The 12,783-nt window shown below is 34.6% G+C and overlaps 1 protein-coding gene across 1 annotated transcript in view; it reads left to right on the top strand.

Moving 5' to 3' along the window:
- LRRIQ1 (leucine rich repeats and IQ motif containing 1) overlaps nucleotides 1-12,783 on the top strand; it is a gene marked incomplete at both ends in the record, with an annotated part of 116,888 nt that overhangs the window by 32,755 nt on the left and 71,350 nt on the right. Inside the window, 2 exons of the mRNA XM_080610104.1 lie at nucleotides 3,622-3,798; nucleotides 10,297-10,773. Of these exons, the coding sequence (XP_080466230.1) occupies nucleotides 3,622-3,798; nucleotides 10,297-10,773 (654 nt within the window). The remainder of the gene's footprint in view (nucleotides 1-3,621; nucleotides 3,799-10,296; nucleotides 10,774-12,783) is intronic.

The raw sequence follows: 12,783 nt of genomic DNA, 5'->3' as shown, positions 1-12,783 counted from the left end.
TGGTCTTATACTGCTTACTTGCCCTTCTTATAACCATCAGCTTCTGATTATCACAAAGTTTCATGGAGTATTTCTTTTTCTGCTTTGCTGTCTTTTTTTTTTATTTATTCCTTTCCATCACTTCATCCATTCACTGCTTAACAGTCTTGCTGCTTTGACAGGTTCAAAGTACACATAGCTAGAGAAAGGATGGTGTCAATAATAAATGTATCAAGGAAACCTTGGCTTAACATCTTTTAAGGAAAAAAATTTGGAAGAAAAAAAGGTCAGAATGAATTGTTGTGTTTTCCTTAATAGTTGAAGCTTAGATTTTTTTTTTCTTGTTCTGAGAATTTTTTTATCTTTACACCAAAAATTAATGCTTCATATGATTATGAGACACAGGTGTAAAAATAATGCTGTTTGTTGCCTTCCAGTAATACGTAATATTTAAAGAATAATCTGGGGGAAAAAAAAGGCTGATCCTAGAGACCAGCTATATATACAAATATATACACATACACAGTTGGACTTGGTGATCTTAAAGATTTTTTCCAACCTAGTTGATTCTATGGTTCTCTATGTGAATATATAAAAACTGGATAGGGTAGAAAGGAAACTTGGCATATGAAATGAGATGCAGTCACCAAAATCCCTGAAATGAGCAGTTGTGATAGCATTGTATTTGTAAGCTATATTAATAAAATTGTACATGGATAGGTTTTTTTTATTTTTTGGGGAGTTTTGTTGTTGGATTGGTTTTTGTGTCATTTTGTTTATTTTAGTAGAGGTCTCCTTGTTTCTTGAAAATTCTGTGATCTGAAACCCTTTACATGGCCCAGCGTCATCAAGACTTAAAGCTGTCTGAGAGAATTGCTCAGCAAAAGCACAGTAGTGCTGTTATTTTAATATGAAGTGTTCTTTCATTTTCCTTAGAATTAGCCCTTTCTAGTCTATGAGCCTTAAAGAGCAGAACAACAAGCTAGAAATACAATTTTAGATTTTTTTTTTAGGTGATTTTCCAGAATACATGTATTGAAATGGTAGTGTCTTTTATGAACTCTTACTATAATTCTCTTTAATGTGCAAAGAAGCATTTAATCATTAAGAATTTAAATCATTATCAATTCTTTCAGTTAAGGAAATCTAGTATTTACGTAGGAAAGTGTTGACATAATAAAATATGAGACACAACAGTTAGACTTCCATTTTGGATGTAATTAAAACAGGTGACTGAGATTTTTTTTATTAGAAAAATGTGATTTTTTTTTTTAAAGCTTAGCAGTTTTGAAGAATGACCAAAGTTATTCTTTGTATGATTGCAAGTCATTTAAAGGTGAGGCTTTACACTGCAATGTTACACAAGAATGTGTTTAGATAAATTGTGTTCAAATTTGCTATATTAAATTGCATACTTTAACAACAGCAAAGTTTGGGGTATGTGTGTTTTGGCACATATCTTGTAAGAGGAAAAAAAACCAAACAAAAAATAAAACCACTCTTAGATGTATATCTTACATTATAAGATTTTTGCACAAATTTCTGATTAGTATTCTGGTGGAAAAAAAAAACAAAACAAAACAACCTCTTTGAAACGTTTAGTTGGAAATGAGTCATTTAAAAAATAGCTGTACAAATATATTCTTGGTGGTTGGTTTATTTTTTAATGAACAGACTTCTTTGCACTCCCATGGTGCCTGCAGGTAATTTTGTGAATAAAATTCTGTGACTGTGGCAATATTTTAAATTCCTATCTGCATTGTTTTAATTCCCACTATTTTAAAGACCTAGCTGGTATTTCACTGGTAACCTTGAGGGGAAAAGTTTTCAGAATTCCTATTTAAATGTAAGAACTGACACTTTAGATTGCTCGACCCAATAGAGCTTTTATGATTAGACAAGAGATTCATTTGTCTAAAGGATTTAAAGTATGGGATATTATAAAACATGGATTTGCTGAATACAGCATTGACCGTAACTTCAGGCTATATGTTCTAGTGAACTTTACATAACCCCTTGATACCAACAAAGGAATTAATTGTAAAATTTCCCAATTGGTTTTGTACTTTCATGTCCAGCCAGCGATAACACCAACAAAAGTGAAGTAGTAAGAAACTGCCTTTTAGAAATTAAACCCTGGGATCAGTCTGAGCACTCCTAGGGGAATGTGTTTCAATGCTGTAATGATTAATAGAACCTCTTAAGTGACAGAATATTCACCAGGAAGTTTTCACTAAATGAAATATTGACTCAGCCCTTCACCAGGAGAAACCCAGCTGGAAAAACTTGTGTTGAGATCCTATAGCTCTAAGACACAATACTTCCAGCATCAATCAACTTTGATATGGCACTTTTGTATGTATCACTATTCAAGATCAGCTTTGGCAGTTTCTCTCTCTGTGTTCAGGGACAGTCTATCTAAACCCATTGTTTTATTCCAAATGTATTTCAGACAGTATTAGTGTTACATTAATTGACAGTAGAGAAGGAAAGTTTCATATTTTCAAAAAACTAATATTGTATTGAGCAACATTTTAGAATATTCAAACTCAGTCACAGAAACTGATTTTAAACTTAGTGTATATTGTCTAAGCTGAGTAATAGTCCTTGACCTTCACAGCAAATAATCAGGTAGTTCTAAAATTTTGGAAATTGTATTATCTTTTTTGATACTAAGGGGGCTTAAAGCCTACAATAAATACTCTTTAAAGTGTTACTAAGTACTAACTTAATGAAAATATCAAGTGTCAATGGATTGATTTAAATAATTTTTAAATCTTGAAACTGTTGACCAATTTGGTCTGGTGTAAGAAATATACTAGCTAATATTTCACAATAACCTAAAAGACTGGGCATTGATGATGCTATATTTTTTTTTTATTGATAGACAAGTATCTCATACATATTTTTTTCTTACATCAGTGGCCCCAACTCTCCTTTTCATAGCAAGGAAATGTCATCTTTACTGTCATCCCTGACATCCCATTCACTGACCCAAATTCAGTATTTCAAAACTGGAATTTTTTTTTCTGTGGGTCATACTGAATATCATATTGCTTTATGCAAATGCTTTATATGCAATTATATCATATTTATATCCTTTATATACAATTTATATCATATTTATATCATTAAACACAATTTTTATAATATTGCTTTATATGCAAATGGTAAAGAGAGTAAGACTGACAATATTTAGTATTCTGTGAAGTTTTTATATCTAAACCTTTCAATGGTCAACAAAATCAGTGCTGTATCTTAATTCTATGGCTTTGCTTGCTGTGTTAGCTACTAATCAAATGTGTTGCAGGTGCCTGTGCACAAATGTGTCAAATTTTCCTCTTACTGTTGAAGTAGGCAAAATGCTAGCTCTAGTGAACTGAGAATGTTGCCACTGACCTCTCTGGAGTCAGTATTTCAACAGTGCTGTTGATATCAACAAAGTGTTAAGAAGTCTTGTTAAGTTCTGTAGTTTATTAAGAATAACATTTTTAGTTAATAATATATGAAGTGATGACAAATATATATATGTACTTAGAGATCTATCAATTTGTTCTGTTTTGTTATGATTGTATCAATAAAATGGGAGTTTTAGCAATAGGTGTTTTTTGTACAACTGATTATAACTTTTTCTTTCCTAAGGCCTTCCTTTTGTAAGGTCCTTCCTAGTTTACAGTTTCTTGATGGTGAAATCTTAAACTATAATACTTTACCTACAACTAAAAGGATAAAAAAATCAGAATCAAGTACTTTTATGGAACTTTGTCAACTTCAAATTGAAGAAAATGTTCTACTGAAAAAAAAGGCTGCTGAACTGAGGTATGTATGTGAATATAAATTACATTCAAAAATATGTTTTCATGTATTGTTAGTGTAGTTATTGGTATCTAACAAATTTTACTTAGCTTTTTGCCTGGAAATGTTATGTTAAGAAAGAGATTAGAATCATCAACTCCAGTGCAAAGAGTATTTCAAACAGGCATTAAAATATTCAGACCTTGACTTTTGTTTAAGTTTGAGAAAACAGGTGGTTCAAAACCTTCAGTTAGTAGTAGTTGAATGAATTCATACATGCAACATAGTACAGTGGTACGCAGGAGTAGTCATTTAAATCCTGAAAGTGCTATAATCATATTAACATGATTTCCAGCTTTAGCTTAATCAAACCTAGTTTGGCTATTGGTGGGATGTATGGTCCGCTTTTTCCTGCATTTGTTTTCCGTGTCTGTATTATTGATGTTCTAAATGACTGAAAAAAGTTTGACCTCTTTTCTCTTAAAGTAGAGAATCAGATGTCTCTATTTCTACGTCTTTGATTTTTGTCACATTTGCTACCTTTACCTTTATTACCATGATCAGTTGTCCGGTGACTTCAGCTTAGACATTGCAAGTGGTAATTTATCATTTATACCTACTATCTTTTCACCTCTTTACAATATCTAAGTAGCTCAAACTTCTCATGTTTGTACTCATCCTCCTTTGTGGTAGAAAAAACTTTCTTATGTCTGAGATTTAGGACCTGTTTCATCAGTATTATTCGAAGAAAAGATGCCAGTCTGTAATTAGGATGTGTCTTGTGAAAGAGCTGTAGAGGACCTAACTTTTCCATACATCTAAGGACCATCCATCTAAGGACCTTTTCCATCCATCTAAGGACCTAACTTTTCCATATGTCTGCAAGATGGTAAAAATGGGAGGGAATGATGATATTCACAAAATTTAATGGTTTATTTAACCATAGTCTCCATGAATGGACAGCTACAAAGGTAAGAAATTTGTTGGGTAGTCAGGCTCAGACCATCCATTAACGACTAATAGTTAATGGAATGGCTCATGCTGCTTTATGGAAGCTGACATGTCCGTCTGACATCGTTATCAAAGACTTGGAGCAGGAGATAGAGTGCACACTTAACTGTGCTTGCAGATGACAGCAATTTGGAAGAAACAGTTTACATGCCTGAGGGCAGGGCTGTTGTTCAGAAGAACCTAGGCAAGCTGGAGAGGTAGGCCAGCAGGAGCCTTGTGAATTCAACATGGACAAATGCAAAGTTCTTTACCTTGAAAGGAGTCTCTTTGGAACAGTACATGCTGGGACTGACTGAGAAAGGTCTCTGCTGAAAAGGATGTTTGGATCTGGGTAGATAACAAACTGAATGTGAGTCAGCAGTGTGCCCTGGCACCAAGGAAAGTTAAGAACATCCTGATGGGTTGTATCTACAGAAGCATAGCCAGTAGGTTGAGAAAAGTTATTTCTTTTTCTTCAGCCCTTATTAGCTCGCAGCTGGAATACTGTGCTCTGTATTTTGGGTCACCAGTACATAAAAGACATTGATAAATTGGAACAAGTTTGGTGCATTGCCCCTTGGATAAAGCTCTGAGCAACCTGGTCTGATCTCAGAGAAGCAGGAGGTTAGATTTGAGATCTCCTGAAGTTCCTTCAATTGAGAATTTTTCTGATTCAGTGTAAGTTTTGCTTGAAAGAGCTTTCAGATGTTTGAGAAGAACAATAGTCAGAAGAAAGAATGATGTAAATGTCTCTTCTTTCTTGAATGTATGGTTTGGGGGGAGGTGGTGAAGGGAAGGAGAGTTGTGGGGTTTTTAAGGTTTTGAGAATTCATTCACAATCCTTTAAATTGGTAACTGTGGCATGGTTGAAGCGTCTTGTATCAAATCTAGTCTTAAAGTTAATTTCTTATGTGTTAAAGCCCACTATGTTTTATTTTGATTAAAAGTATGATTTATGGATGATTTGAAAACCATTGAAAAAACTGCAGTTCATAAAAGGAACTCTAAACAACTTCTTTGTATATAAGCCTTCACAGCATAGCTATTATATTTACATACTGCAATACTTCAACTGAATTAATGTGACGTTGCTAAACAACAGGCCAACAATAGAGCAAACTTCTCTGTTTCACATCTTGCTAAGTTATGAGCCCCTGTAGGTGTGACCTCAAATATGTAAGCTGCCAAAAGTAATCACTGCTTGCTTCCCTAATCCATGGTTCATAAACCACTGCTGCCCAATTAAATTGTCTGTGCTGTTTCTGCCTGAAACTTCACTGTTCTGGCCATGCTTAAAAATGAAACATATTGTAAAATTAAACTTCTCTATTCTAATAAATGCTTTCTGTCACATAATCTTTAGATGTCTAGTAGTGAGTCATTGTATGAAAAAATTATATGATGCCTTAGCTGCAGTAATTTGTTTTCAGTCATCAACTATGCAGATGTCTGGTTAGTGGAACTTAAAGTTTATAAATACTGTATGTATAATACAGTGAAAATGATAGGAATTTCATAAATGGTATTGCAGGATAGAGTCTATAAACAGTGCCCTCTTTCATGTATTTGCAAGGGACTTTTGTAACCCACAAGTGAACATCAGTGATGATGCTTATAGAAGTTTCGCCAAAGACAAGTTAGATTTTACCACACTATTAGGAACTATTAGGAACAAAACCTCAGTTAAAATTGGAGTGTACTATTTATTAGAATTATGGAAATCACAGAAGAGCTGCAAAAGGAAACACATGACATGAAGCAAAAATTTAACGGGCACATGAACTAGCGCAAAAAGGAGTAGAATATTATTTATGATTTAGCTATAGTGGCCAGAAAAATATTGCCATTGCTGACTAGAACGGGTTTGTTTGTCCTCTATCCATTTTGCCTCTAAGAGGTTTGTTCTGCTTCTTTTCCATATAAATTTCACTTAGTCTGACAAAACAATGCTTTTGGAATAAGCTGGCAGCAATTGCAGATGCAATTGCAGTAGGAAATTCTATACAAAATGTGTCAGCTCTGTAAGCAAGCTTCCACAGTTACCTTAAAACTTTGTAAGTGGCAAAATTTTGGCTGATTTAAGCTCCACTGGAAGGCCTCTAAGGAGGAGTTACTTGTCCGTTTCCATATCTGTTAGGTCAGCTTGTGCATGGCTCCTTACACGTTCTAGATGGTGTCAGTGGGGGTTTGCTCCTCCCCACCTTTACTTTTCATTCCCCAAATACTGCATGTGAAGCTGAGCAGGGTTTGGTCTATATTAATCAAGCCAACAGCGATGGACACTCTGCTGGATTGATGTTAGGATTGAAGTTGTAGCAGTCATTAATAAATGCCTGCCTTGAATTTCCAAACAGATTAGAATCTGATTCTAATGCTTTTATCTTTACTCAAAGTCCTTGCAAATTCCTAGCACAAGTTGAGAGGTATCTTTTTGGTAAGAAAGCTGCAGGTAGCTTTCTGCTCTTAGCATTTGTTTTCAAAAGTAATGTCTTCGTCTTTAGGTATTATCAGGGCCACTATTGTAACACATTTGTACATTGCTATGAAAGACACATCCCTTTGTCTTCTGACTTGTCAACCCTTTCCACCACTGCAAAAGCAGTGCATCTTTTGTGGTTGTGCTGAAATTTACATACAGTAGTTTACATACCTAAATTACTTTTATTTTGTTAAGATCAAAATGAAGCTGCGTGTAGCCATTGAATGTGAGGGAATGTGCTGGTCAAAGCTGCAAGACCTAAAAATTTTGCTATAGCAAGACTGGATGGATACTGACACTTCTATCAGGATAATCTCATTTCTTGTTTTGTCAAGATGCCAGTTTATGCTTAAAACCTTGGTTGTAGCTTAACCAACAAGCAATTCCAGAAGAGTTATTGTGACCAGACCCCTTGACCTACTATGCCAAAAGAGGTCTGAAAGGCAAACAACCAATTAACATTAATTGGAAAGGAAATAGTGTGGTATCAAAAATCTCAATACTGTAGTATTTTTTACTTTGTCTTCTCTCTTTCCTCACATGTGAGTTGTTTTTTTTTTTTTTCCATTAAAGAAGTAAATCAGTCATGCATATTTTCCATTATAGCAGCTTCCTCTCTGTGGTTTGAATAAACAGTCTTCAGAAACATGTCTCTCGTATCAAGAATGCAGTCCTTCTGAGACACTGAGAAAGCTGCAGCGCATTAATAGGATAGCTCTACCCTAAGCCTATTGAACAGATCTTTTTTTCTCCAGAGCTGCCTGAATTCCCTGTTCACCTGAGGGAACCACCAAGCTGATTGCTACCTAGCACTTGCATCCTATCTTAATATTTGTTGTCTGTGTTTTGGAGCTTCACTTTTGCAGGGAAATCCCAAGTACAGTTACCAAGCCCCTTCGTTGCTTATAGTTCTCTGAGATGTCACTACAGCTTCCTTTGTAGTTTCTTGATACTAAGGCTGGTCTGACTGCCTTAAAAGAAAGCCACTCGTATATGGGGAGCAGCCTAAAAATCCTGAGAAATCAGAGTACAGTTGTGGATTGCCAGGGTATGTGTCAGCTGGGAAATAGGATGCATGCCCACAGCGACAAGACTATTTTGCAACTGCTGCTTGGAAAAGCTGCTCAAAAGCAACCTTTGTGAAAAAAATAACACAGGTTCTCCGGTAACCATACAGTTACTCCTCCCTGCCTGAATTTTCAATTGCCTTCAGTCTTCCCTTCCATTTCTGCTTCCCACATTCATAGCCACTGGAAGGGTGAAACAGCTTCTTGGCATGGCCCTGCATCTGTCAAAGGAGAGGATGCGCAAGTATCCTTTTCTGTTCACTGTTATGGTGTTTTGTTTTTCTTTTTTTTTTCCTGTTTTCTTCAGAATAAGCAAGTATACTCAGGATATGTTTTTCATACAGAATTTTATTTAGCTCAATATATAATACATTCTGGGTTTTTTTCAGGCAATATTTTAATCCTCAAATAAACAAATAAAAAAAAAACAAATAAAGAAAAGGTGGAAATTAATTATATTCTTTTTTTTTTTTTTTTTTTGCATTCTCACCGTAGTATTTTTTGTAGAAGTTTGGTAATGATATACCAAATTTAATTTTTGAAATACTTTAACTAATTTAAAGCATTAAACTAATGCTTTACATATTTCATGTTGAAGAAATTACTATTCTTACGGTGCAGTTGGAGACATGTAGAATTTATTAGATCCTTAAGTGAATGTATGCATTGTATGAATGTATGCAATTTTTTAAGAATTGTCATATTTGTGGAATTAACAGGAGTAGGAGTAATATTGTGTGATAGGTAATCAAATGTACAGCTAATGCACAGTGAGTTGTGTAATTAGGCTGTGGGGATTTGGCTTCCAATTTAGCTTCTCATATTTTGTCCAGTAGCACTGAAGTTGCACCAGGAAAAGAAGGTGTCGAATGTTTTTTAGTCTTGTAAGATCTGATTCTATATGTTCTTAAAAATCTGAAAAATTATTAGTTGAACTTCATTAGAGGAAATAGTTGTATAGGTTAAGAATCTTTTCACAATAAAACCTTATAAAAGCTTCACCTTTCAAGAATGATGAACAGGAAAGCAAATTGTTATTCAGACTATGATCTTAGGACCTTATTTTTCCAGATTCCCGAGAATTGATCTTATTTCTATTTTTTCTCTTGGATTGCTGACTTAGAATTGACTTTATGGTCCTCTGAAAATAGTGCCAGATTAAGATCTCTGCATTTATCTTTATTATCAAAGGAAAAAATTTCATGATTCCAAAGGTACCTCCTACCTAATACAAGGGACAAACACTGTCCTAATACAGCCTTATGAATCTCTAACAATTTCTTCATATTTGCTTTTATTCATCATTGTCATTTAGATGGTGTAGCCCAAAAAATTAATGAGGTAGACTTTGTAGATCAATGCTGCTTCAGTCTAGTTCCTTCCCTTACACTGATAAAAATATCTATACCAAGAAGCTTTTTTTTTTTTTTTTCCAAATTCTCTCTGGCATTGTGGTTTGTTGGTTTGAGTCTAAGTTTGGGTTTTGTTGATGTAGTTCTAATCTAAATTGTAGAATTACTGTTATTTTTATATTAGCTGTCATAGTTTCCAGATAAAATTGGATTATTAAGGCTATTACAGCATGTATAACAAAATTATCTCAAATCCTCTAAAATTTTTAGCTTCATATGCCTCTAGCCACATGTAAAATTAATAGTGAAATGCGTGCCCTGGTGTCTGTTTCAAACAGACTGAAACCTTTTTAAAAAAAAAAAAAAGTCAGAGTAAAATAAGCAATCTAATATATGCCTGTATTGTAAAAACTGCCAAAAAAAAAAAAAAAAAAAGAAAATAGGATTTATAAATGCTAAAAATGGTTTTCAATCAGAGTAATTATTGTTCACTGTAAGGATATGGAAACATATAAGGATACTTTAAAATACAAGGTAGTTTAGAAAGCAATAGAGGGAATACATTTTAAAAAAATCATTCTTACATTCTGAAGCATGTAAGGACATTTTTGTCTTTTTTTTTTTTTTTTTATAGAATTGCCTCTTCTATCAATTCTGTACAAGGACAATGCTGGTATTTTAATCAGTTGATGAAACTTAGCATTAAACATCGATATGCACATGAGTATGGTGAACTAAACATTACTGACAGAGATGGACCAGAAGCACTGCAAAATCATCTAAAGCAAACATCTACTGGCTGCCTACAGGAAAATAACCTCTTTATCATGGGTGCGACAGAAAATAAACAGGTCTTGTTGGATCCTTCCAAAAGATGGATAGCTACTGGCTGTACTCAGGCCACATTCATTAACTCCTCCGTACCTGTGCACCGAAAGGAAAATAAAGAATATCAGAAAGTGAAGCAGACAAGCACTGAATCTTGTATTAATTACAGTGGGGAGAGCAAAGGCAACAATAACATGTCAGCCAAACTCATGTTGCAACAGTCAGTGATAGTAGTAAGTAATGTGGGAAAAGATCTTCAGCATTTTGAGAATGATACAGAAAGGTAAGAGAGATGTCAGACTGCTTTCAAATAGATTAACTGGATAGGCAATAGGAGTGAGGATTTCTTGTTCAAAACAGAGGCACAGAACTTGTAGTAAGAAAACAATATTTTTACAATTATTAGACAGTGAAGAGTTATTTTAAGGAGATGTACATTAGAATTCCATATCATAACAATCCTTTGTGGTATTCTGTCAGTTGATATATTAGAATATAGATATATATGTACTTAAGATAATTTTTAAATACTTTCTAACAAGAGAATTTGAAAGCTTCCACTTGATCTCCTACTTTTTTTCTTCTTTTTTGCGATAAATTTATGACACCAATTCAACAACATATACAATATTAGAGATGAAAATGCTGGACGGTTTGTAGAAATGTTGGGTCAGTTAACAAAGTGTAAGGCTTTTTTGCTATACTGTTCATTAGACATTCAAGATTCATTTGTGTAGAGTTTACTGTCAGTATAGTTTAGAAGGCAAGAGGGAAAAGTTGCTTAGGTCTACTATCCTACTCCCTTGACCTTAGGCCAATCTCCTGCTGTTGTGATGACTGAAGAGCTAACAGCCTGCCCTGCCCGTGGTACTCCTCCAACATGCTTCAACCTGCTTCTTAAAGGCAGGGGTGAGAGGCCAGTTCAACTTGTTCTGTGCCCCCAAATATTCTGTATGAAACAGACTGGTTTATTTTATCTTTGGAATGTGTTTGCTGCTGGTTAGTATGGTTCTGGATTTATGGTCAGGGAAAACAGAATCTGAAATTTTAGCTCTAAATGTACAAAAATTCAGTTATGGTTCCCTAATAACTCCATTTTGAAAATACATGTTTTGAGAATGCTATAAAGAACAAGCATGAAAGGTATGCTTCTTTGTGCTGCTTAGACCTACAGTAAATGGGCAGTAGTGCTTAGTAGGTACTTAAGACACTAATAATTTGTCATAACATTTATTATTCAGGAAGACCATAGAAGTAATCATTGCCTCTCAGGAAGTTGAAAGTAAGAGTACACTAGCCTATTATGGAATATGTATGCTTCAGAAAAATCTTTTTGAAATAGTTCATTTAGAGTTTTTAGTTAATATTTTAAATGCATTCTGTTAGTCAGTTGTTGAACAGTTCTCTTCAATAGTAGAGTCATAGAATAGTTAGGGTTGGAAAGGACCTTAAGATCATCTAGTTCCAAATCCCCTGCCATAGGCCAGGATGCCTCACCATGTTGCCCAAGGCTCTGTCCAACCTGGGCTTGAACACTGCCAGGCATGAAGCATTTTCCACTTCTTTGGGCAACCTGTTCCAGTGCCCCACTGTGCCCTCATAGTAAAGAACTTCTTCCTTATATCTAACCTGAACTTCCCCTGTTTAAATTTGAACCGATTACCCCTTATCCTATTGCTATAGTCCTTGATGAAGAGCCCCCTCTCTGGCATCCTTGTAGCCCCCTTTCACATCTTGGAAGGCTGCTATGAGGTCTTCATGCAGCCTTCAATGCAGGATGCAAACCACTGGGTGGTTGGTTTTTAACTCAGCTACTGCTTTTTATAGACGCAAAGCTCATAAATAAATCATGTTTGGGGTTGGCAAAATTAATAAGCATATTTTAAAATTCTGGCTTAACCCCTGAAGTGTGCTTTTGTTTTCTGAAAAGTACACCTCTATGTGTGTACTATAGATGCACTGCACAGGGAAAGTAATATGTAAAGACTGGAGGAAATTTATGTTTCTTTCCTCAAACCCACCATACAAATGAAATGAGAATTTTACAGAGAAAAGGATTCCAAGTCATAATGCAGAGCTGCCATTAAACTTTTTCTCTATCAGTACAAATTAATTGAACATATATTTATAAAGCTCAATCATTCAAATATATAGTAAGATATTTGTATGTAGTAAATAGAACAAATATAAATAGCATGTAATCAGTGCTTGTTAATCAATGAGCAAATTAGGAAATGTACACATATAAGCAGTGGTCAGTAAAGTGAAGGGTATAAGTAGGCAAAAAATGAGA

This window comes from Psittacula echo (genome assembly GCF_963264785.1).
Source record: "Psittacula echo genome assembly, chromosome: 1".
NCBI lineage: Eukaryota > Metazoa > Chordata > Aves > Psittaciformes > Psittacidae > Psittacula > Psittacula echo.
This window is presented reverse-complemented; position numbering and strand designations above follow the sequence as displayed.